The sequence below is a fragment of the Aspergillus costaricaensis genome, assembly GCF_003184835.1.
Source record: "Aspergillus costaricaensis CBS 115574 unplaced genomic scaffold BO79scaffold_6, whole genome shotgun sequence".
Classification (NCBI taxonomy): Eukaryota; Fungi; Ascomycota; class Eurotiomycetes; order Eurotiales; family Aspergillaceae; genus Aspergillus; species Aspergillus costaricensis.
The window spans coordinates 592,934-615,370 of record NW_020291806.1 but is presented as its reverse complement, the minus strand read 5'-3'; the positions used below and the strand labels follow the sequence as shown (position 1 = coordinate 615,370).

The 22,437-nt window shown below is 50.6% G+C and overlaps 8 protein-coding genes across 8 annotated transcripts; 3 read left to right on the top strand and 5 right to left on the bottom strand.

Annotated features, from left to right (window-relative positions):
• Positions 1 to 221: 221 nt before the first annotated feature.
• On the bottom strand, positions 222 to 3,796 carry BO79DRAFT_278658 (uncharacterized protein; the record flags this gene model as incomplete). Its single annotated transcript, XM_025687925.1, has 5 exons — positions 222 to 340; positions 431 to 3,233; positions 3,401 to 3,425; positions 3,495 to 3,592; positions 3,653 to 3,796. 5 exons carry the CDS (start codon positions 3,794 to 3,796, stop codon positions 222 to 224), a joined length of 3,189 nt encoding a protein of 1,062 aa, XP_025542787.1.
• A 546-nt stretch (positions 3,797 to 4,342) lies between these two features.
• On the top strand, positions 4,343 to 6,230 carry BO79DRAFT_278657 (MFS transporter; the record flags this gene model as incomplete). The annotated part of the gene is made up of 5 exons (XM_025687924.1): positions 4,343 to 4,663; positions 4,734 to 4,920; positions 4,991 to 5,487; positions 5,560 to 6,142; positions 6,202 to 6,230. The coding sequence occupies 5 exons, from the start codon at positions 4,343 to 4,345 to the stop codon at positions 6,228 to 6,230; spliced, it is 1,617 nt and encodes a 538-aa protein (XP_025542786.1).
• Positions 6,231 to 6,893: 663 nt separating this feature from the next.
• BO79DRAFT_70649 (Fig1 domain-containing protein) lies at positions 6,894 to 8,165 on the bottom strand. Its single transcript, XM_025689634.1, has 4 exons — positions 8,014 to 8,165; positions 7,880 to 7,948; positions 7,501 to 7,828; positions 6,894 to 7,444 (listed from the first exon to the last, which is right to left on the bottom strand). Exons 1-4 carry the CDS (start codon positions 8,039 to 8,041, stop codon positions 7,072 to 7,074), a joined length of 798 nt encoding a protein of 265 aa, XP_025542785.1. The 5' UTR covers positions 8,042 to 8,165; the 3' UTR covers positions 6,894 to 7,071.
• A 1,452-nt stretch (positions 8,166 to 9,617) lies between these two features.
• BO79DRAFT_285551 (putative exonuclease) lies at positions 9,618 to 12,444 on the bottom strand. The gene is made up of 3 exons (XM_025688370.1): positions 12,243 to 12,444; positions 12,037 to 12,184; positions 9,618 to 11,980 (listed from the first exon to the last, which is right to left on the bottom strand). The coding sequence occupies exons 1-3, from the start codon at positions 12,253 to 12,255 to the stop codon at positions 9,883 to 9,885; spliced, it is 2,259 nt and encodes a 752-aa protein (XP_025542784.1). The 5' UTR covers positions 12,256 to 12,444; the 3' UTR covers positions 9,618 to 9,882.
• A 223-nt stretch (positions 12,445 to 12,667) lies between these two features.
• Positions 12,668 to 13,481, top strand: BO79DRAFT_243560 (translation machinery-associated protein 16). Its single transcript, XM_025685300.1, has 3 exons — positions 12,668 to 12,871; positions 12,937 to 13,021; positions 13,081 to 13,481. Exons 1-3 carry the CDS (start codon positions 12,703 to 12,705, stop codon positions 13,361 to 13,363), a joined length of 537 nt encoding a protein of 178 aa, XP_025542783.1. The 5' UTR covers positions 12,668 to 12,702; the 3' UTR covers positions 13,364 to 13,481.
• A 255-nt stretch (positions 13,482 to 13,736) lies between these two features.
• On the top strand, positions 13,737 to 15,249 carry BO79DRAFT_243559 (MAM33 family protein). The gene is made up of 5 exons (XM_025685299.1): positions 13,737 to 13,986; positions 14,159 to 14,280; positions 14,341 to 14,399; positions 14,471 to 14,997; positions 15,054 to 15,249. The coding sequence occupies exons 1-5, from the start codon at positions 13,788 to 13,790 to the stop codon at positions 15,077 to 15,079; spliced, it is 933 nt and encodes a 310-aa protein (XP_025542782.1). The 5' UTR covers positions 13,737 to 13,787; the 3' UTR covers positions 15,080 to 15,249.
• A 41-nt stretch (positions 15,250 to 15,290) lies between these two features.
• On the bottom strand, positions 15,291 to 16,948 carry BO79DRAFT_252019 (beta-lactamase/transpeptidase-like protein; the record flags this gene model as incomplete). The annotated part of the gene is made up of 3 exons (XM_025685897.1): positions 15,291 to 15,684; positions 15,747 to 16,747; positions 16,811 to 16,948. The coding sequence occupies 3 exons, from the start codon at positions 16,946 to 16,948 to the stop codon at positions 15,291 to 15,293; spliced, it is 1,533 nt and encodes a 510-aa protein (XP_025542781.1).
• Positions 16,949 to 17,342: 394 nt separating this feature from the next.
• Positions 17,343 to 19,211, bottom strand: BO79DRAFT_168046 (DNA primase subunit PRI1). Its single transcript, XM_025679407.1, has 3 exons — positions 18,959 to 19,211; positions 18,700 to 18,897; positions 17,343 to 18,641 (listed from the first exon to the last, which is right to left on the bottom strand). The coding sequence occupies exons 1-3, from the start codon at positions 19,171 to 19,173 to the stop codon at positions 17,510 to 17,512; spliced, it is 1,545 nt and encodes a 514-aa protein (XP_025542780.1). The 5' UTR covers positions 19,174 to 19,211; the 3' UTR covers positions 17,343 to 17,509.
• Between the last annotated feature and the right edge of the window lie 3,226 nt (positions 19,212 to 22,437).

Sequence of the window (22,437 nt, the reverse complement as noted above, 5' to 3'; positions counted from 1 at the left end):
GTTCTACTTCATGGAAAAGTGTGCAGCTGTATCTAAGGAAGCTTGAGCTTAGGGAAAGGGGGGTATAAGTAACCCTAAAGAACCGTTCAATTGCAAAATCGTAGATTCGAAATTCAGCTGGCAGTCTGTAGCTAAGAAGAATAACTAATGTGACCAAATCATTCTGTGTAAGAATCAACCCTAACATCGTGAAAATCATAGCGTCATAGTAGTTTCAGTTTTCAGGCGGCGCCTAAGCCAGCCGGAGGCGCAGCAGGGACCACAGTCCCAGGATTGTAAGCTCTACCCGACTTCCGTTCAATCCAGGCATAGCGCTGCTTGTTTTCCGGTGTAGCCTCATCTTCCAATGTCCGCCTATCCCAATTGCCTGATGTATCCCATGTTTCCTCATCGTCTGGTGTACCCCCTGCAGCCCCATTGCCCGGTGCACCCTGATCACCTCTGCTTTCTGTCCCATTCAAGTATTTCTCGAATTCATCAACATCCACGTGCAATCTGCACTGTGCCTTTTGACAAAGATTTCCCGTATCAATGCGTCCTCCTGATGTTAACTCGCTCATGGACAGAATCGACTCAAGGGAACGAGCACCATGTAGGACTCTGGGAGTGAACAACAGTGCATTGAGGACACCAGGATGTATGTCAATTGACTTTCCTTTAGTGAACCCGAAAATCCTCTCAAGCATGCTTCGAAGCAGAATCGCTCGTCGGATGGGGAAATAGTCTCTGTCGGCTTCCTTTTCACTTTCATCCTCGTTCAACAAGATGCTTGGTCCGAGAATGTCTACATGTCCTTTCAGGGCACTTTTGAAAGTCTCCTTGGTGTCCCCTCGACATTCCCGGAACAAACCAATCGAAAGTGGCTTGTTTGACTTGTCGCGCTGAAGATACCAGGTGAGAATGTTCTTGAGAGGCCTAAAACGTTGAATTTCCGCATCTGCGGGAATTTGGGCCTGTGCGGGAGTTTGGATCTGTGCGGGAATTTGGATCTGCCCTCGGAGTCTGCTCACGAAGTCCGGTAGTTTCGCACCTGGAAATAAGTGTGAGTGCAGTTTTGCTACAGGGAATCCGTTGAAGTGGGTTGACCCCTGTTCAAAGACGAATATGGCACGCCCGAGGAGATGTCGGCTGCCGTGGTCGAAGAATTCGCCGTCTTGCATCGGAGCAAGGAAGTATTTCAGCCATCCCAACTTCTCGCTGCCAAAATCACAGTCGAAGTCTCTGAAGAAGACCAGTGGGATATTTTTCTCTAGCGTCGCGTCCCGGATTTCGTAGAACTTTCTTTTCAACTGGTCATATTGAGATATCCCGGAGATGTTTACGGTTATGGTTTTCAGCGTTGGTGTAAATCCATTGCGAGTTCGAGGGATAGTTTCAAGGAATTTCCCGAGTGCAATTTCCGATTGCTCGAAACTGATGATTCCCCCGGGACTTCCTCCGGCGCCGCCGCCATTTTCTAAGGCCCGGAAGAAGTCGTCATATCTTGTCTTAGTGCCTCCGATGAAGATGTAGATGCCACGTCCCAGTGGTCGTTCGATCCCACCGTCCTCGTATTTACCCTCTGTGATGGGTTTGATGAAATGCGACAACCACCCCAGCTCTTTTCCTTCAAAGGTCGAGTCAAATTCATCGAAGAATACAACGGGAATCTGTTCGGAGAGCGTCTTATCCCGGATGACTTCGAATGCGTGTCTGAGGTCATCCTCTTGGCGAAACTGCGAAAGATTGAATTCTAAATCTGTAATACCCTTTCCATCGGCAGCCAGTATGGACTTGATGACCTCCTTCACTCCAAAGGATTTTCCAGACCCTGGCTGTCCGAATACAGCAAGGGTTAAAGGTATGGCGTTTGTGTTGGTTGTGTACCATTCATGGACCTTGTTGGCAATTCTTCGAAAGCCATCGACTTCCCCCCGATCAGCCGTCACCAAGTTGCCGAATCGGGCACTGGGCATATATGGCAGTACACACTCAAATCCCTGTTTCAACGTATCCACGGCGGCCTTTTTGGGGGTGCATGGCAGACTTCTAAGGACCAATGGTTCTCTGGAAGTCGTCTGAGAATCTCTCAAATCAAGCTCCACCGACACCAACACCGGTTCTGAGTCAGTTTCAAGCTTCAAGCGGTTGTCGGCGGGCTGGGATTGCTTGGCCTTTCTTTTTGGGAACATCATCGGGGCACAGCGACGAGACCACCTGATCCCAGTCATTATTGCGTCTCTGATCTGCGTTATGCCGAGATTCTCAATGGATTCGGTGGATTCTTCTTCCAGAGAGGACTTCAGGCTTTCCATCCAGACATCCCCCACATCTTTCCTCAGCTGTTTCCTCAGCTTCTCCCATAGCTTTTCCCTCAGCTTTTCCTTCGCGTTTGGAACTTTCTTCAGCTCTCTTTTCAGATCATCCCTCAGCGTTTCTATTACCTGTTCTATACCCGAATTCTTCATCAGCTCTTTCACCTCTTGCCCCTGGTCCACCTCTTCCTCCTGGTTTCCGAGAATCTTCAGGTCCCCCTGGATTTCGAGATTTTCTCTATTAGGCACGTTGACTTGGAGGCCTTCCCTACTGACTCTGAGCTTTTCCATATCTTTATCCGAGTAAGAGCGAAGAAAACCGCCTTTGGCGCTGGTTGGCTCGTAGATGAGATGGACCTTGGTTGCGTCCTCTTGGAAGCCCTTGTAGATCGCGCCCTCCAAACCGAGCTGGACGAGAAGGTGGAAATAGTTGTTCCCGAAGGTCTCCTCTTTGTTGGCTCCAATTACTCTTGATTCCTGCCATATCGAGTTGCAACGCTCTTTCAGCACATGATTCCAGATATTCTCGACCGTTTGGCCCCAGGACAGGCGGCGGTCTATAGCCGTCGAATCTGGTAGGTCTTCCGCATCAAAGACAAGCAGAACATGCTTCTTTTTATCTTTAGCCTCCGCTGCGAGTGATTTGTACTTCTCAATGCTATCCCAGCTTTCCCAGTTCAAATTACCCATGACAGCCTTCGCCTCTTCCTGCTGGATCTTCCTCCTTAATTCTTCTGGCGTAGTGAGCTTCCAATTAACGACGCTTGAAGCCGCCTCCGAATCATTCGAATCCAATCCCAGCAATGTACGAAGCTTTGAGTCTTCAACAGGTTTCTCACTATCCTCGCATCCGACACCGAATACCAGTGTACCCTTATAATACTGATTTCTTGAGTTCATATGGTCAGCGGCAGCGTGAACCTGGATACAATCACCGTCCTATAGTCCAAGTCAGTTCACTTACGACCGAAAAAGGTCAAATCCAGTTAGACTTCACCTTCAAGGATTTCAATATATCGCTATGTCTGGTGAAGACTCTTCCTTTGTGCTAAGTAAAGATTAATAAGCTGCAGTCATCGTGCGTTAGGGAACTGTTCGTTGCATACATATTCGTTGCCATTCGTCTTGAACCTGTTCTCATGACTCATCCAGCGAAGATTATCCAACTCCCCGCCGTCTTTTTGGATCGACAGTTCGAACCATGACCGGTTTGCTCCGGCGACGGTAGATCCACCATCGTTGGAAGAGGTCACAAGCTGAATGCTGTTGAGACGCTTCAGAAGGGAGCCACTGAGTGCCTGGTTAGGTTATGACAGATTAGACATTTGAGTCAATATCACGGGCACAATGGGGCTTACCTTTGACGTGAACCATCTCTTAGTCTGAGCTCCTGCCACAGAATCCCCTTGATCACCACCGTCACCTTTGTCGTAATAAAAGCCGCATAAGCCAGTTTGCCCATTCTGTTGGGGGAGGGGTTGAGGGTCATTGACAGCGGCCATTTTGCTCCTGCGTGCTATCTAGTTCGTTATTCTTGACCTGTGCTGTCTGGGTCTGTTCTTTGAATTCTGGTCCCGTCTGAGCAGACACGAAAGGGGCTTTTATGTCTTTTTTAAATCTTCTACCGGCATGAATGTTCAACATGTCGTGACGTCACATCCATGAAGTCTCACGACGCTGCGATGCAACTCATCAGCGGGTGACGTGCTACAGTCTTTCTCATATTGGAAATGAAGTCATGCAAGGGTTCAGAGTCGAGACCAGTAGCTATATCCGACGGATTCAGCTGTCGACAGCCCCAGGTCTTTCCGTCGGATATACGGCTCTATATTCGGCATTACGGCTGTGACCCCGGCCGAGATGGACGTTCGCCTGTTAAGACTTGCTTTAGAGTTCATTGACCAGAGGATCGCTCTAATAGCTGCAGATTTGCCACTGCATCTTGTTCTTATAAAGTAACTATGTCTCCGCTGATGTATCGTGGTGATATAGAATCAGTGTGTTTGCTTTTCTCTTGGCCCACCGAGATCGACTAGCCCTCCCACGTCATGGAAACTATTCGAGACTCAGCATTTGGGAAGCTAGTACGCATCTTCAGCAGGAAGAGATGGCTACGTTACCCTGAAGAGAATGACACGGGCATGTGGACCGAGTACCTGAAGACGGAGAAACAGGTCAAAGATGAAGAAGCTGCAGCTTCTGAAAGCGATCAGGAAAACCTAGGCCTCTATACTGTTCTTTCGCAGGCGTCCAGAGCATCACGTCGCCTATCAACCGCGTCGACAGCTAGGCATGACGGGGCAGAAGGAGCGCATCCAGATTCCAATGCATCACTTGTCATTGACTGGAGCGGGCCGGATGATCCTGAGGTAGGTATAAATCATATGCACTGTCTCCGCCTGCATCCGATAGCTTGGTTACGTGCTGACAGGCATATAGAATCCGCAGAACTGGAGCACATTCAAGAAGCTGTTTGTGAGCAGCTTGATCTGGCTTCTGACTTTCGCTATCTATATCGGATCTGCGATATACACCCCTGGCATCCCCGGCGTCAGTGAGCAGTTCGGAGTGAGCAGTGTGGCTGCCACGTTGGGGCTGACCCTGTTCGTGTTGGGATATGGCTTGGGTATGTGCTAGCAGAATCTGATACAACCACCCTCCAAAAATTGGTATATTGGTAACTAACAGCATAACAGGCCCAATGGTCTGGTCTCCCCTATCAGAACTACCTCCCGTCGGTCGAAGCCCTACGTACGTCCTTACACTGTTCGTCTTCGTCTTCTTCCAATTTGCCGTCATCTACGCCACAAACTTCGGAATGCTTCTAGCCTTTCGATTCCTTACTGGCTTCATTGGATCCCCAGCTCTAGCCACTGGCGCCGCATCCATGGGTGATATCTGGAATCCGAAGATGCGCGACTACATGATCATCATATGGGGAGCGTTCGCCATCTCTGCCCCAGTCCTAGGACCCCTGGTAGGCGGATTCGCAGCACAAGCAGAAGGATGGAAATGGACCATATGGCAGCTCCTCTGGGTCTCCGGCTTTGCGTTTGTTCTCCTATTCTTCTTCCTCCCAGAGACATTTGCACCCAACATCCTCTACCGGCGAGCTCGTCGCGTCCGCCAAATCACCGGCAACTCCAACTACCGCTGCGAAGCCGAGATCGAGGTCGCCAACATGAGAAAAATGGTAAGCTCTCGCCGTCCTCCCCTGAATTTTCTACAATCAGACCACCCTCACTAACATCCACCCCTCACACAGGACATAATCTTCGAAGCCCTCGTCCGCCCCTTCGAACTCTGCTTCTTCGAACCCATCGTCCTAATCATGAACCTCTACATCGCCCTCATCTACGGCATCCTCTACATCTGGTTCGAAGCCTTCCCCATAATCTTCAGCGAAATCCACGGCTTCAACACCGGCCAAAGCGGCCTCGCCTTCCTCGGCATCCTAATCTCCACCTGCGCCATCACCATCCCCTGCTACTTCTGGTGGAAATGGAAATACCAAGCCAAACACTTCGACGAGAACTGGAACATCACACCGGAACGACAGCTGCCCCCAGCCTGCGTCGGATGCTTCGCTCTCCCCATCTCCCTCTTCTGGTTCGGCTGGACGGGCCAATTCGTCTCCGTGCATTGGATCGTGCCCATCATTGCGTCGATGTTCTTCGCCGTCGGTGGGTGTCTTATTTTCAATTGCATTTTCTGTTACCAGGCGCATGCGTATCCGAAGTATGCGGCGTCGGTGCTGGCGGGCAATGATTTCTTGAGATCGTCGTTTGGTGCGGGGTTTCCGTTGTTTGCTTCCGCTATGTTTCATAATTTGGGGGTTGGGTGGGCGTGTACGTTGCTCGGGTGTTTGTGTGTGCTTTTTGTGCCGTTTCCGTTTGTGTTGTTGAAGTTTGGGAGGAGGTTGAGGATGGCGAGTAAGTATGCGAGACATGATATTTGAGGGGTGGGGTTGGTGTGATTGTTATGTATAGGGTTGTTTTGTCTGCTCATAATGGTTATGATTTGATGGTTTTCCATACAGCGCGTTGTATAAAAGTATTTCGTATATCATAACACCCCGAGGATAATGGAAATGATATGTGCATATTTGTATCTTGTGCATATTGTATATCGTGTATTGTGCATTGCATTTGCATTTGCAGTTACTTACATCTAACTAGACTAAGAAACTTAAAATCAATCGTGCAACTAATCGCGGGAACCTTATCATCTTTTATACATGCTCAATCATCAATACTAACCATAATAACGAGAACCATCCATGAGCGAAATCCCAGGCAAAATCGACAGAATGTACATAAAATAAGAAAGGACAACGGGGAATATTTGGCAGTGATTCAATCAATCATTTGGTTTTCGACATGTAGTGAATATAATCTTTGTTCATCCGGGCGAGACACTTAAAAACAGACGGTCTCAAATATGTTATCATGGTGATGGTGATGACAATAATGCTCATTATGCATTTCTTCATAAATCCCGTATTTCCATATCCATTGTAGTCCATAGCAATCCATATCCGTAATCCATGTGCCGTAAAAAGATCCATAACAAAATTCAATCGTTTCGAGTTGGAAGGGTGGGTGTAGGTGTGGGTCGTGATTATTCGTTTTGCTGGGTTGGTCGTGTGTATTCGTGTCGTGTCGTTGGGGAAGGGGAATCGGGGTGTAATATGTCCGGGGGAAAGAAACCAAAACCAATCCAAGCAGATATAATGCAGCATCAAAACAAGAAAGAAAAACAGCGAAAAGAGATCATGCTAGTCCGTCAACTGCTGGATCAATTTGACGCTCAGGATCATCACTAGCAGTCCTATCGTCACGACCACCAGAAGTCCAAATCCAAACCAGCCGAGAACCATGGCAGATGTACCCACGCCACTCTTGACACTTCCGTTGCCCAGATCCTGAACTATCGTGCTGGCGGCTACGGATGCGGTGTGCTGCCATAGTACGGACACAAGGACAAAGACCGAGGCTACAAAAGTCAAGGCTAGTGCTGCTTGGGATACAGGCCGCGACGGAATCGGCCTGGCTTCGATCTCGGAACCGCTAGGGTCTAGCTCGTCATGCCATCCAGGGAAGGTGGCGAGGATGACAAAGCAGAAGAAAGCGAGAATGACGGCAAGAATTCTATATTATAACGGTTAGTCAAAACGCGTTCTTGAGGGTGGAGGGTGTGAACGTACAGAAGATATGGGAAGACGACTGCATCTTTGAACGTCGATGCTACCCAAATCAGGTTCAACGGATCTTGGTCGACTGTGACAATCTCCGCCAATGCTGTCGCATTCGAGTTGCAAATGTAGGATCCGGCGTCTGGCTGTACACAGATGCCAAAATAACCCACACGGACTTCCATCTCGGCTCCTCCCACAATATTTGCTGTTGCTGTCACTACCCCCGGATCTACCTGAGCGAGGTTGAAAGTTGGTTTGTAGCGCTCATAGTACATGGAGATCAGGAAGATGTCGGGGATCTGCGGGGAGGACGAGGAGCATCCTGCTAATAGTAACGCTGGAACAGAGTTAGTCGCATTGTTGGGAGAGTCGGGAAATGACTGCTCACATAGTAGGATGATCGCCACCGCGATGATAATCATCAGCACATGGTGGTACCCGACCAGTTGCAGAACCCCTATATATCGACAGTCAGTATCGCTAGAGAAATATCCGACATGGAGGCACGTAATGTAGACATACGGGGTAGTTTCGCTGTTAGTCCCGGCATCTAGGGCGATATGTTCTTCGTGATCCTCTTTCTGTCCAGTCCAACTCGCTTCTCGGGACTCCGAGAAGGAGTATTAAATGTCCGGTGCGGCTCACTCTGTCGGACACCACCCGACGACGAGCGGTATAGCTATTGTGGTAGGTACAGGGCCCCGAGTCGACTGTCGATAGGGTCGTAAGGTGGAGCACGCGCTTGGTGAGGGAGAGCACCGATATGGTTGGAATGGAATGTGACGGATCTCGTGGGCGATGGAGTATTGGAATGTGTCAATGCGGGAGATCGAAAGAATGGATAACTCCTTTGTCCCACGTTGGACCCTGACAGATCTAAGGGCAGTCAGAATGCAGAGAAAAAGTAACGAATCGGTCTTGTGGGTTGAGATAGATGGGTTGCAGTATGCCGAAAAGAGGCAAGTGGAATATGGGAGGGGGGAAGATGGGGAAGGGCAAGAGAGTGAAGGGGAGAGGGAGAGGGAGAAATGGCTCGTAGCTAAACGAATCCTCCGAAAACCTCGAATCGCGCAGCGGCAAGGTGGATGGCGATGGCGATGATGGTGGTGATAATCGAGGAGGCTGGGAAGGGCGTATACAACTAAGTGACGGGCGGAAGTGGCCCAATGGGGGAGGCTGGGCCACTGGTCTTTTGTTTACCGCGTTGGCCCGCCTCCCGTTCCCCGGTAACCATTCCTCACCGCCTGCTGTATTCTTATCCGTTACTGGCGCTTGTCCAGATCGGGCAGGTTGATCGTGTCCACCGATAACGCTAGCCGGATCAGATCAGCCCCACTGGCTTATCGGCACCTGATCGGTCCAGCCTCCAATTCGGAAATCAAGAATCAATTTCAATAGTACCTGCTGCTCCATCGGTACCTTGCTTAACTTTTGGATCATCTTCTAAATATATCCGCCCACAGCTGGCACTGCAGATGCTACTTTAGAGCTAATTCTAGTCTCATTCTTATCTTCACAACCCTCGCAGTAGCTGCCTCGTTACTCACTTTTCAGCGTCATACGGTACTGGATATATATATTAAAGCATCTTAGTACTATTCATCGACTAAGGGTTCTTTTTGATACCCATGAAAGTGGAGCACCAGTTGTTGCTTATTGGTACTGCTACTAGTAGTACTAGTAGTATTTTTATAATGCTACTGATACTGAAATATGTTGAACGATACTAATATCTGTTCTTAGATGCCGCGCTGCATAGAGAACCGAGCCCTTGCACGACTAGTAGCAGCTGCGTTACTCTGTCGTTCTCCATCAAGCCTCTCATTTCATCAAACTAGGTGCTGCGAGACAACATTTCCTACTTGTAAATCTCAAAGGTACTTATATATTGGGACCACTTGAATATCGAACACATGCCCAAAATCGAAGGTGCTTCCAGAGAGGACCCTACAATGACTACTTGTGTATATCTACTGGTTCAGGTCCGCGGCCACAGTAGTCAAATGCTTTATTTGAGAGGTATCTAATTATTATAATTCATCTACTGGATGTGGTATGTGTAGAGCGCTGGAAGGCTATATCAAACGCCCTGTCACGGAAGGCCTACCAATCTTTCCGGCATGGCCAAGTATAATCAAAATCTGTAAGAACCCATAACGGGAGCAGGTGTCCAAGCCTGTGTCTTCAAAACAGGGTCCTGGCGAGCGCATATAAGAGTCGATGCTATATGTATAGGAAAATCAAGTGGTGCAAGGTGAAGGCCATGAAATGAAATCCAGAGAGGGTTTTCACATCGAGGAAGAGCGAGTGTAGGTCCGGTTCCACGCATGTAAGATACTTCCGAACAATGCCAATGTCTAAGATGTAACTGCACTTCGAGAACCCAAGATTCTATTTACCCATGAACGAGAATCGTCGCACATCGAACGGGGCAAGTCCCACTGGGGCTCGGGTCTCGCCCTCGGATTCTTCATCTTCGCTATCCGGGATTATCATGTCTTCACTGCCTTGACTGGGGGTTGCCAAACTTCGCACAGGCTTGTGATCAAGCTTTGGAGCTGCAGGGCTCTTTGCCGGTGATTTGGAGGCTCTAAATGCTGCAAGGGAAGGCGAAACACAATTGAGTGATCGAGACCGAGCCAAGGCGCTTTGGCCTAGCCGTTCCAATGGCGTCGTCCGCTGACGTCTGGGAGGTGTTCCCAACAAGCCGTGCCGCACTCCGGTAGTCGCCTTGTGCTCATTCAAGGAACCTGACTGATGACCCTTACCACCAAGCTTATCATTTTGATTACCCACACCAGAAGTTCCGGCCTGAAAGACGTATTTTGAAAGCGTGGTAGAGTTTGCGACAGGCAAAAGGTTTGGTGTATAGCCGTCGCCAACATCATCCGATCTCTTCTCCGAAGCTTGTTCAGAAGTGGATGATTTCTGCTCTTGAGTTTGCTCTTTGCAGTCTTCCGCAGGGGACTCAGGAGCACCCGGCTCAGAAGTAGCTGCAGCAGGCGTTTGAATGGACCTGTCATCGATGGAGGATGAATTGACACGATTTGGAGTTTCAGTCGCTTGGCTCGGGTCTGGCAGCTGTGTCATGAGGTCTTCTGCAGAGTCATCGGAGAAGACGTCCAAGGTAGACTTGCGCGCCTTCTTGGTGCGGGTAGCCTTCTGTGCGCTTGGACTAGCATCGTTAACACTGCCGGAGAAGAATCTGCTGCGGGAATCCGGGGGATTCGGGAGGTTAGCTTCCTCTGCATCAGAACATAGTCGCTGCCGCTTAGCGGGCTGCAAATTCGATGTTCTGGAGGCATGTGCCAGGAAGGCATTACGCTCCACACTTCTAATCAAAGGGCTAGAAGCCCGGTTTGACGACCCGACTGATGACGCAGATCGCATGAGTGCTGGCCGTGATGGTGCAGGAACACTGTCCCAAGAGCTGTTCACATGGCGTTGTAGCAGCCGTTGTTGGCTGGGAGAGGGGCTGAGACTATTCGGGTCCAACTCTGCCAAGGGAACGCGCTTGGGGGTGAAGAAGGAGTTGATCGGCTTGTTTGGCTTGAGTTCAGCAGACGAGCCCAGGGTCTGTCGACGGCTTATCGTGTTGGTCAGCCTCTTATCGGCCGGCTTAGCTGCGAGCGATGGCTTTAGTACAAGACGTTCCTTTGTCGTCGGGTCGAGATCGCCACGAGCAACTCCGACCGCAACGTCAGGTTCCACGTCACCACCGATAAACGTGAGTTCTTCCAACTTGACATCAGCCTCAGGCGGTGTTAGGGTGACCAGTTTCCCAGCTTTCGGACAATATACCCTCTGATAGAGGAACGTAAGCTCCGCCTGTCTGAAGTTGTCCAGGTAATCGGAGGGAACGTGGTATTGACCGTCAAACTGAAGCATCCGCAACGCCCGTTCTACGTTCTTGTACTTCCGAATGCTTCGGTAGGCTGTCTTCAATCCTAAGCGTGCAATGTTGGGGAGATAATCGCAGCCACTGAGGATGCACATCCGTCGAAAATCGGCGTCTGTCCACCCGATCAGACTTACCTCTCGGCAGGCCGAAAAGTCAGCACGGTTGATCTCAATGCAGTCGCCATGTTGGTCGAGCTTGGATAACAACCGCTTTGCACCAAAGACGAGCAGATCAGAATCCTCTGAAATGATACCAGCAATAATGCCTTGCTGTTCCAGGTAGGCCAGTTGCGCATCTGCCTCGTACGGAGCCACAACGTATTGGACATCTATCTTCTTCAGTTCCTCTATTAACTCCCGCGCCATCAAGGGCGTCACGTCAACGGCCTTCTGCAGTTCCTGGTATGCCTCTGCGATCCGCCCTTTTCGCTGGAGTTCCAAACCGAGGGCTTTGCTGTCCTGCCGTCTCTTTTGACGCTCCACCTCGGTTCCAGCCTTGCTTGGCAGCTCATCGCCGTCGAATACAAGATATGGAGTTACCCCGAAGTAGAGGAGCATGCGGACTCGATTCAAGACGAAGTCGATGTGTCTGCGATCTTGTGAGAAAGGGATGGTGACATACAGCCTTGTTAGCTATGAACGTACTTCCTAGTAGGCCTTTCCAAAACCAAGTCCACCGCGCAGGCGACAGTGCCTCGATGTAGCCATCCATATGCATCGATTCCCAGGGTCTGCCCACTAAACTTTTTCAGGTGACATGGTTTTTGGATCGATTTGAGCAGGCCATGAAGCCCTGTATTGTGTGTAAGCAAATGCAGCACTTCGCGAGTCAAGGACAATAAGAAGCATACCTTTAATGCCCATTGTCAGCGTCCTTAGAAGACCGAATACTCCTCGTTCAGGGAAGTAGCACCGCCGAAACAGACATCAACTGGTGTCTGTTGGTGCTTAGAGGTCAATTTTGACGACGGACATGGGAATTAGAGGACATCAGTGCTCAGTAGCATGCACCAGGCCTAACCAGCACCTAAACAGTCGCGAAATGAGGATGACCCAGACAACAAGATTGGAATGTTACCTCCCTGGTCCCTCTGACGCGCAAGGAACGCGATGGGGAGGCCCCATCCATCCGCTCCCCTGATTGGTCTTGTCGAGGCGGTGCCGCCACCTTATATCACCGCCTTTAGATTCTGCCGGAGAAAAAAGAAATCCTCCGCAAAAGATGAAATTCGACTTTTGACTGTCGGATCAAAAGTTTCTCTTCATTCGTTGTGGAAGGAGCCAAGAATCCGATCAAACCATTTGCCCACCATGCCGAAGACATTCCAGAAAGTTACCAAGCATATTGCCAAGAAGAGAGGCGCTGTTGAGGCTCTCCACGAGTTTAGCAGAGATGCCAGAAGACTGCGCCGAGCCAATGCCAGAGAAGATCGAGTCGCTCGTGTCTCCGCCAATATGTCGCGGGCCAGACAGACATATGGTACGGCAATTCTCGTTGGGATTTTGTGCTTCGATGTTGCGATAACTAATGTTTCTCCTGTTTAGTGGAACGTATCGCCTATTTCCACGAGAGTGTCCCAGAAGGCCAAGCTCCGATGTCAGAGGATGAAATGAAGGACATCGTTGTCAGGTGCGCCACACTGTTCGTCAATCGCGAAAATCGCATATACTTACGATCTTCAACTATAGGTACATCAACCGCAGCGTGCCCGAGATCGAACAACTACAGAGCGAGAGACGGAAAGGCAGACCACCCAGCAAGCGCGAAGAAGCATTGTTGCAGCGAACAGACGTTGAGAATCGCGAGTTTAAGACGGGATTTTGGATGCCCGACTTTAGCGACGAGAGTGTTCTCAAAGCCCTCGCCTCGTGGAACGGAGACTGGTCTGGACTGAGCACGATGAAGTTCATTCGCATCACTAAGGATGGATCGAAACAACCTTCAGTATTCCCGCCGAAGGGCATGTCATGAGACGTAAAAAGTTCTAGTTTTCTTTCTGCGTTTTCATTTTGGGAGATCGAAGATTCGCAGTATGCGCGGAGATGGATGGCATAACGGCGTTACGATTGCACATAGAATTTTACAAAACCCGTTGAATCATTTTTTGTAGCTGTATAATGTCCATTAAAGCCTTGAGGGTAACCAGAATGCTTCTCATCACAGTATCATCCAAACCATGACTACTAGTTGTAACTTACATGATGTCGAAATGCGATGGATGGCATGAGTCCCGCTTTGCGACCCGTGATTGGTCTGGCAGTTCATTGCAGAGCTCCAGTCTTGGCGGGCGGTAACATCATCCATCATCAGCTTGTCTTCTTTTCCGATCCTTCATCATCCGTCCATTTCTTTCTCTTCTCCTGCCACTTTCCATTTTCATCCTCAATCCTTCAAAATGATGTCCCTCCGCACTATCGCTCGCTCCGTGCCTCGCACCATCTCGTGCTCTGTCGCTGTCTCTTCTCGCTCCGCCATTACCCGGCCGGTGTCCGCGGTCCCCAAGAATGCCTTCCAGTCTTCTCTGAAGCAGATTACGAGACCTTCCTATGCTGCTTTTTCGACGTCCCGCGCTTTCAAGCAGTCCCCTGCCGAAGGTAAGAATATATGAGTTATTTGCTTGTGTAGGAAAATTTCCAGAGAACAGCGATTGAATGAATCTTTGTGCTTTACTTTTCTTCTGGCAGAATGAGACAGAACCCTGTTGTTAATCGTCAATTGCGGATCTACGGAAGAATTATGCTAACATAGGACTTTCGATGATTGTAGGCGATGTTGAGCTCGTCGCCAAGCTTGAGGATGAACTGAAGCACGAGAAGGCTTCTGGCCTTGAGGACCTCGAGTCCTCCGTTCAGAACATCCAGTATGTTCTTCAGAACAACTCTTGGGAGGTACGCTCTTCGCTGGATATCCCTTAAGCCGTCGATCAAAGCTAATATACTGGTCAACAGGTCAAGGACGTCCCTGGTGAGCAGGAGGTTGTCCTGACGAAAAAGTTCGGCAACGAAGAGTAAGAACCCTTGTTACTGAGCCCCCCCCCTCTACTGTGACATTTCTTCTCACGGTTCGCTCAATCATTAGGATCCGCCTCACCTTCACTGTCGCCGACCTTCAGAACCTCAGTGAGCAGGAGGACTTCGATGATGCTGCTCTCGATGAGATGGACTTCGGTGGCCACCAGCCCGTCAACCAGGGCCGCTCTGGCAACGTCTCTCAGCACGCTGAGGACCGCGTCGCTCCCGCTGACCGCGAAGGCGATGAGTTGGACCGCGACCTTGAGCCTAGCTTCCCTGCCCGTGTCAACATCACCGTTGAGAAGCCCAGCAACGGCGCCCTCCTGATCCAGACTGTTGCTCAGGACGGCCTGTTCCAGATCGAGGAGGTCTCCTACTTCAACAAGTCCGACCTGGCCCACGCCCAGACTGCCGAGAAGGACTGGACCAGACAGAGCATGTACGCTGGTCCTCCCTTCGAGAACCTCGATGAGGACCTGCAGACCTTCCTCGAGCGCTACCTCGATGAGAGGGGCATCAACGCCGAGCTTGCCAACATGATCCCCGACTACATCCAGGTCAAGGAGCAGAAGGAGTACGTTCGCTGGCTCGAGAGTACGTGACATCCTATTAGATCCCTATGTATGATACTTGGCTAACCCTATCTATAGACGTCAAGAACTTCGTCTCCGCTTAAGCGTGGATGATGTTCTTTAAAAATTAATACGGTTATGACAATCCGTCATGAAAATATCGGAATCATGTTTCAATAATTCTGCCACTGTTTTATGCAGTGTGCTCATGTATATTAATAGTAGATGCTCAGTTGAACCTCGCAAGGTACCACTGTCAAAATGATTGATACTCCCCCTCTCTAAACCGAGACACACATAAATCACTCTAAACAATTAATCCAACCGCGTAAACCAGATCTTCTCCTTCATAGTCTTCTCCCATGCCACCCCAAGTGCGCACGGCTTCCCCTTCTCCCCAATGCGAAACTCCGCCGCATACACATCAGGAAAGAAAGCCCCCAAGTCTCCAACATGCTCGGATATAGCGAGAAAATGCTCCCCATTAACATGCTTAAAGCTCAGATACTCCGGCCAGGTCGTACGATCCCGGTCAGCGCGCAATATATTTTTCGACTGATCAAGATAGATCTCAATCGTCTGATAACCCGGATGCACATACGTCCCAATATATTCCCGTAGCTCCAACGAATGCGGAATCACATGCGCGGGAGCCTTATGAATAGCATCAAGGGCTTTCTTCCTCTCCTCTTGTATATGCGCCATATTCCTGGAAAGAAAAAATTGTTAGCATTATAATCACCCCGAGCAGAACTCTGATCCAAAACATACTTCGCATTCCAATCGAACCGCCTCTCAACCGGCACACCGAGCTTCTCATCCACCAACCGAAACGCCAGCGCCTTCTGCGCGTAATTGGACGTCCCGGCTGTGTTCGCCAACATGACAACTGCATATTTCAAACTCGGGAACAAGATTACCTCCGCCCCAAACGCATTCATGCCCCCCGTATGCTCGAAGAACTGCACGCCTTGGTACACGCCTGTGTACCAACCCAGAGCGTATGCGCGCGGGCCCGTGAACGGCGCCTCGGAGGGCAGTAAAGTCCGCGGTTCGAAGATCGCTTTGTATACGGCTGGCGATAAGGGCTCGGTTTGGTGGAGTAGTGCGCGCGCCCATTGGGCGTAGTCCAGGACGTTGCTGATGATGCTCCCGGCGCCGGAGATTTCGTCTAGTGACATCCAGGGGACTTCGCGGTAATGATTGCTGTCATTGTCATTGTCGCCGTCGCTGGGGGTATGGTAGTATCCTCGGGCCAGGTGGTGAGGGGATGCTTTGGCGTCATTGAGGTTAAAGTAGGTAGATTTCATGCCGAGGGGATGCCAGATGGTGCGGGCTAGGGTGTCGCCTAGCCATTCTCCGCCGGTGAGGGTCTCGATAACATGGGAGACGACGACGTACATGAGGTTGCAGTATTGGAGCTTGGTGCGCGGAGGGGCGGTCAATGGGAGATGGCGCAGCTGGCGCACTATTGTTCGTACGGCTTCGTCGCGGGTGAGACGGTTGCCGTAGGCTTGATCGTGACGGGGGAGGCCTGAGCGATGAGATAGGGCATCTTCGATGGTGGTGTGTTCGGTTGCGTGCTCGTCATGTAGCACGAAGTCGTCGCGGATGAGCTGGCTGATGGGCGTATCCCAGTGTACTTGGGGGAAGTTGTCGTCATCGACGATGGTGGCCATCAGGGCTGCGGTGAAGGCTTTGGTGGTGCTTCCGGCGTAGAAGAGCGTAGAGGGAGTTACGGGCTCAGCGGGGAAGGCTGCGATGCCATAGCCCTGTGTTTATCGGTTAATAATTTATTCTTGTATGTTGTCTCGATCGTTGGGGATGTATGAGACACCTGCCTTGGCCCAGGTGTTGTCTCCATCGACTACTGCGATTGAAATGCCTGGGACGTGCCAGTAGTCCAATGTTTCTTGGACGAGGGTCTCAAACCGCTCATCTAGCGGGTTGGCAGTGGTGTTGTCTGCTGCCATGTTTGCCTGGCATGATGATTGAAGCTTATGATCGAGCCAAGGTCTCTCATCTAAGGAGTTGAGAGCATCGTCGGCGCGGGGTTGAGGCTGACATGAGGTTTCCCGTCGGAGCTCCGCATTCCAATTGAAGAAGCTTAGAGTGACAGTCAGGACTATGTGCCGAGGAACAGTTCTGAGAATATGACACAAAAAAAAAAAAAAAAAAAAAAAAAAAAAAAAAAAAAGCATAAAATAGATACAGAAAGGTATTGATCGAAAATCAGAATAATAAAAAGAAGAATTAGAATAAAAAAAATAAAATAATTCTTTGATACGGTACTATTTGTTGGTATCAATATCAGCCAAAAAAAAAAAAAAAAAAAAAAAAAAAAACTGATTATTTACGTAGAATGATGAATAAGGTTGCAGTGACCTAGAAAAATAAAAGTAAACTCCAGCGTGTCCAGCCTTTGCAATGCACGATGACGCCAATCCCGTTCCCCATAAATGTATCATATCCGACATGCTAATCCGAATCAACGATCAAAGCCAAACACGCAACATAGAACTGGCAGGGAATGTCTAGAACTCCATGCTTTCGGTCTTGACCTCAGTCGCATCGTCGGCCCTTTCCCGTTTGCCCGTCCGCTCTTCTTTCAGAAGCCCGGCAATGAATGAGCGGAAGTAGTCGACGTACGGCTTCAGACTCGTCTTTTCATAGTCTTGCAGTCTGCGACTCCCTCTAGCATCAGATTCGGGTACACTGCCTTCGCCATCCGCCACTTCCGGACCTGCATTATTGCTCGGATGCTCCGCATCCCATGCATCGATCTCCGCAAGTAGCTCCGTAACCGTAGGCACCGAGAGAGGGTCAAATTGTTCCGCCTTTCGGGCGTCTATCGGAACACACACGCGACCAGTGCCGGGGTGAATGACAAATGGACTCTTGAGCAAGTGGATCATCTTTTTGCTGACCTCGGAATCCAGGCGTGGATAGGTGTACTCGAGAACAATGTCTTGCTTTGCATCTCGCAGTGTAGTAGGGTTGAGAGTGCTGCTCTTGCCTGTCTTGGCCAAGGCGTCGATATCCGCCCATTTATTGGCACTGCTGCGGTCGGGTGATGACTCCCATCGTTTCCGTAAGGATTCATTCAATCCCTTATCGGGCAACAATGAAAGAATACGTTGCGTCTGCTCGGAGCTGGAGAAGGTTTCCTGGTCCACCAGCGTAGTTTGAGCGAAGTATGGTTTTAGTATCTCCAGACTGCGAGACATGTGGGGATGCAGAGGCCGCTTGAGGTTGACCCGCTTTCCGCTCGAATTTCCTCCTCGGATGACATCTAGGTAGCCCGCGATGGCTCTTCTCCTATCATCTGGAAGGCTGCGCGCACGGGGGTCGCAAACCCAGGCGTGGGCACCACGACGACCAGAATAGACCCATAATATGTGCTCGAAACCGAAATCTTCACGTAGCGCTGTGTCGACGACTTTCATTGCCATAGTGACAAAGGCCCAGCACTTGCTACAAATGTTTGCCTTTTCGCAACAGGATCTGATGTCATCGTAATCCGTAAGATCGATATCGAATACCAACTCTTTGGCGATCGGCTTCATCTGGCCACCTCGGAGCGTCTTCCTGTCGCGCGGGTTCGTGTTGTAGACAGGCCCAATTTCAAACCGAGAGGGGTTCATTTTCAGGATATCTTTACGGAACCTATGATATGGAAACGTTAGGACCTTGGAAAATGACAATAGCGGACTCTTGGACTCACAGATCCGCAGTTGCATATGACTGGTACCGCAGGTAGGCATCGTTTTGGAGGGTAAGGGCGAATTCACGGTTTCCGAAGTCTGGGGATGGGACAATGCCATGGTTCAACCATTGGAAAAGATAGCGAAAAGGAAAGAGGCGTTGATAGAACGCAAGCATTGTATCGGTATCAACCTGGGGCCCCGGAGCAGCAGCAGGTCTGTTTAATCTCAGTTAAATTAATGCTCTCTTTCACGAGATATCGCAGCATGTATACTTACTCCGGAGCAGATGAAGCACCATTTTGCGTCTCTGGTGCACTAGAGGCTGGGTATTCATCATCGTCATCATCGTTAAATAGGTCTTCAAGTTTCACTCCTGCGGCTGCATTGTCCTCCTGGTTTGCCGATGCTGTCTCCGTAGGAGGAGCGTCAGGCATAAGTTCATCATCCTTGCGATCGGCAGATGAGTCCTGCGAAGATACTGAGTGAGGCATTCCGAATGTTGACGTAGTGCTAAGCTGTTGTGAGTTGCATGAGCGCTTCAATCCACATCCATTATCGTCAACTCATTAAACCCACGCGTCGCGACGCGTTGCCCAACGCGATCGGCGTGTTCCCCGGCAGCCCTAAGCCCTACCTCATCTGCTGCTTCGAGGCGGAAGAAGCTACATATCACGTGAGTGGTTACGTCCGCAAACGGCGATTACTCACCAAGGTACCGAAGTATGGCCTCAACGACGACAACCACTTCTTTGCCTGCTACAACCTCATCATCTTTGGGTCCACCCCTGCGTGATCAGGAACACCCTGGCAGAGATTTGGCCGTTTGCGGTATCTGCTGACGCTGTTCCATTGGACTTTTCTCGTAATCAAAGGTGGATGACGTGTATACTGCCCTGACCCATGAGGATGAACTTCGGGCCCTATGGAACCTGAAGGCTCTCATCAACACACTGAATCTATCTATATCCTCTAGTTGGCCTTCTTAGCCTGATCCGGCTGCACCATCTTGTTGACTCATTGATGTCTTAGCTGATTCAGCCTGACTCGAGCCACTCCAGTTGGATCCTTGTGTGGTAACAACTGGTCTCCCCCAAAGTGAGCTCAAGGGTATCCCCCATGCTTGCCAGTTACTCTCAGACGATACCCACAGCAGCCTCAACATGCTGTGGAGGCATCCCCAGCTGCTCGATTTGATTCTTCTCTTCCTTGTTTTCTTTTACTCTGAAGTTCCAGGGTTTCCCCCACCGCCCTGAATTTTATCCATGAAATGCAACGTTGCAGAAGTACCCATTGAGTATCCACCATCCGGGGTAGCCCATCGAAGCCCGCGGATGTTTTGGGAGTCTATGGGACCCTACAGCTTGAGGGACAGCAGAGTACTCAATATTGCTAAGGACGTATGCCGTCAATGCCATGGTAGTTGTCATCTGTGAGAATGGAGCATAGTCAGCCGCTCGTTAACCCTTCATTCTATAGGTGGTGTTCACCAGCTTTACGTAGGGCTATCGGTGCGAGGAAGTTCCTGTGATACAGAAAAATAATTTTCTATTGGAGTGATGACGCCACCACTATGTTCTTTCATCTATTGGACTCTCTCCAAATTTGCATCGTGAAGACCCTGATGTGAGCATTGTGGGCCTTGATGTTAATGATACGACGGAATGCGACACTCCCAACAACTTCTCCAGGCAGGACTTTCCCTCTCCCATTACATCGGTTCCTTCACAATCCATGGTTTGCCTAACTCTAATTTACAACGCAGCTTGCTAGCTCCTGGCGTTGAGCAGCAAATCTAGCTTTTTTCTCCTGGACCGAGCGTCTATTGCGCGATGATCTGTTTTTCATTGGATCCTACTGTGGCATTATCGCCATCATGCACGAGCTATGGCCACGGAAACGGTTGGAAGATTCAACAATGAAAGATTTAAAGGGCAGGCCTCCCTGCTTCCTTGACATGCTTCCGTTTCCTTTTCGTATTACATCTGGGAGTCACTCGCTGTTTCAATTTCCACTCGTTTCGCCTAAAAAGTTGTGTTGTGGTGTTCGCTTTTATTAACCGGTCTGAGTATCGATAATCGAAATGGTCAAGGGAGGTGTCGCATTACTGGCCTTTGCTGGCCCGGCTCTGGCAGGAGTCATTGCCCGCGGTGGAGAGGTATGCTGGAACTCATCCTGACACTGATTGTCTTGCACATGCTGACATGAACTTCGATAGCCTGACATCAAAACCGTCGTCGGCCCCAACTACCCTGGTAAGAGATATGCCCAATTCCCCTACTGCTTATGATCGTCTCTAATTCTTGTACAGTGGGTACTGGCACGGCCCCGCCTCCCCCTCCTCCTATCCAGTTTCCTACTGGTACTGCGCCTCAGCCCAAGCCTACCACCAGCCATGGGACTGCTCCTATTAAGCCTACCACCAGTCATGGCACTGCTCCTATCAAGCCTACCACCAGTCATGGAACGGCTCCTATCAGGCCGACTACCAGTCATGGAACGGCTCCTATCAGGCCGACTACCAGTCATGGAACGGCTCCTATCAGGCCGACTACCAGTCATGGAACGGCCCCTATCCAGCCGACCACCAGCCATGGAACTGCTCCTATCACTACTACCAGCTTTGGTACCGCTCCTATCAGGCCGGTCACTACTGAAACCACTGTCGGCCCCATTCCCACTAACGGCACAACGGTGATCCCACCTGCAACCGTTACTACTCATACACCTGTACCAATCCAGAACAGCACTTTTATTCCCACTCAGTCCACTCAGCCGCCATTCCAGAACACCACGGTTCCTGTTGTTCCTATTGTTCCTGGCGAGAGCACTGTCCCTGCTGTTCCTGGCGAGACCAGTGTCCCCGTTGTTCCCGGAGAGAGCACTGTTCCTGCTGTTCCTGGCGAGACCAGTGTCCCTGTTGTTCCTGGCCAGTCTACCGTCCCCGCTGTTCCTGGCGAGACCAGTGTCCCCGTTGTTCCCGGCGAGAGCACTGTTCCTGCTGTTCCTGGCGAGACCAGTGTCCCTGGAGTTTCTACCAGCGGCGTTCCCGGTGAGACTAGCGTCCCTGGAGCCTCTACGAGCGTCGTCCCTGGTGAGACTGCTGTCCCTGGAGCCTCCACGAGCGTCGTCCCTGGTGAGACCACTGTTCCCGGTGCTTCGAGCGTTGTACCTGGTGCTTCCGGCGAGACGTCCGTGCCTGGCGAGACTGCTGTGCCTGGCGAGACTGCTGTGCCCGGCACCTCGGCTGCTCCTGGAGAATCTACTGCCACTGGTGTCTCCCCCGTCACCCCTGAAGAGACTACTGCCACTGGCGTTTCCCCCGTCTCCCCTGAAGAAACCACTGCCACTGGCGTTTCTCCGGTTTCTCCTGAAGAGACTACTGCCACTGGTGTCTCCCCGGTTAGCCCCGAAGAGACCACCGGCGCGACCGGCGTCTCCCCCGTCACTCCTGAAGAGACCACTGCCACCGGCGTTTCTCCCGTTACACCCGGCGAGACCACTGGCGCGACTGGCGTCTCCCCCGTCACTCCCGAAGAAACCACCGGTGTCTCTCCCGTTACCCCCGGCGAGACCACTGGCGCAACGGGCGTCTCCCCAGCCTTCACTGGCGCCGCCTCCTCCAACATGCAACCCGCGGCTGGCTTCCTGGCGGCCGTCATGGGTGTCATGGCTCTCCTCTAAATTGGCTCAGTCCGGTATGTGTGATCTAACGACCAAGCTACACTTGATCGCGATGTCACCCATTAACTAAGATA

What these genes read in the sequence shown, in the direction of transcription:
- BO79DRAFT_70649 (XM_025689634.1), bottom strand. Translation starts at nt 8,041, where the DNA reads ATGCCGGGACTAACAGCGAAACTACCCC. An exon ending in ACTAACAGCGAAACTACCCC is followed by an intron (nt 7,949 to 8,013) that starts GTATGTCTACAT and finishes GTCGATATATAG; the next exon opens with GGGTTCTGCAACTGGTCGGG. An exon ending in GGTGGCGATCATCCTACTAT is followed by an intron (nt 7,829 to 7,879) that starts GTGAGCAGTCAT and finishes ACTCTGTTCCAG; the next exon opens with CGTTACTATTAGCAGGATGC.
- BO79DRAFT_285551 (XM_025688370.1), bottom strand. An exon ending in TTGGAAAGGCCTACTAGGAA is followed by an intron (nt 11,981 to 12,036) that starts GTACGTTCATAG and finishes ACAAGATCGCAG; the next exon opens with ACACATCGACTTCGTCTTGA.
- BO79DRAFT_243560 (XM_025685300.1), top strand. Translation starts at nt 12,703, where the DNA reads ATGCCGAAGACATTCCAGAAAGTTACCAAGCATATTGCCAAGAAGAGA. An exon ending in GCGGGCCAGACAGACATATG is followed by an intron (nt 12,872 to 12,936) that starts GTACGGCAATTC and finishes TCTCCTGTTTAG; the next exon opens with TGGAACGTATCGCCTATTTC. An exon ending in ATGAAGGACATCGTTGTCAG is followed by an intron (nt 13,022 to 13,080) that starts GTGCGCCACACT and finishes CTTCAACTATAG; the next exon opens with GTACATCAACCGCAGCGTGC.
- BO79DRAFT_243559 (XM_025685299.1), top strand. Translation starts at nt 13,788, where the DNA reads ATGATGTCCCTCCGCACTATCGCTCGCTCCGTGCCTCGCACCATCTCG. An exon ending in CAAGCAGTCCCCTGCCGAAG is followed by an intron (nt 13,987 to 14,158) that starts GTAAGAATATAT and finishes CGATGATTGTAG; the next exon opens with GCGATGTTGAGCTCGTCGCC. An exon ending in TTCAGAACAACTCTTGGGAG is followed by an intron (nt 14,281 to 14,340) that starts GTACGCTCTTCG and finishes ACTGGTCAACAG; the next exon opens with GTCAAGGACGTCCCTGGTGA.
- BO79DRAFT_168046 (XM_025679407.1), bottom strand. Translation starts at nt 19,173, where the DNA reads ATGCCTCACTCAGTATCTTCGCAGGACTCATCTGCCGATCGCAAGGAT. An exon ending in GGTGCTTCATCTGCTCCGGA is followed by an intron (nt 18,898 to 18,958) that starts GTAAGTATACAT and finishes GAGATTAAACAG; the next exon opens with ACCTGCTGCTGCTCCGGGGC. An exon ending in TCATATGCAACTGCGGATCT is followed by an intron (nt 18,642 to 18,699) that starts GTGAGTCCAAGA and finishes TCCATATCATAG; the next exon opens with GTTCCGTAAAGATATCCTGA.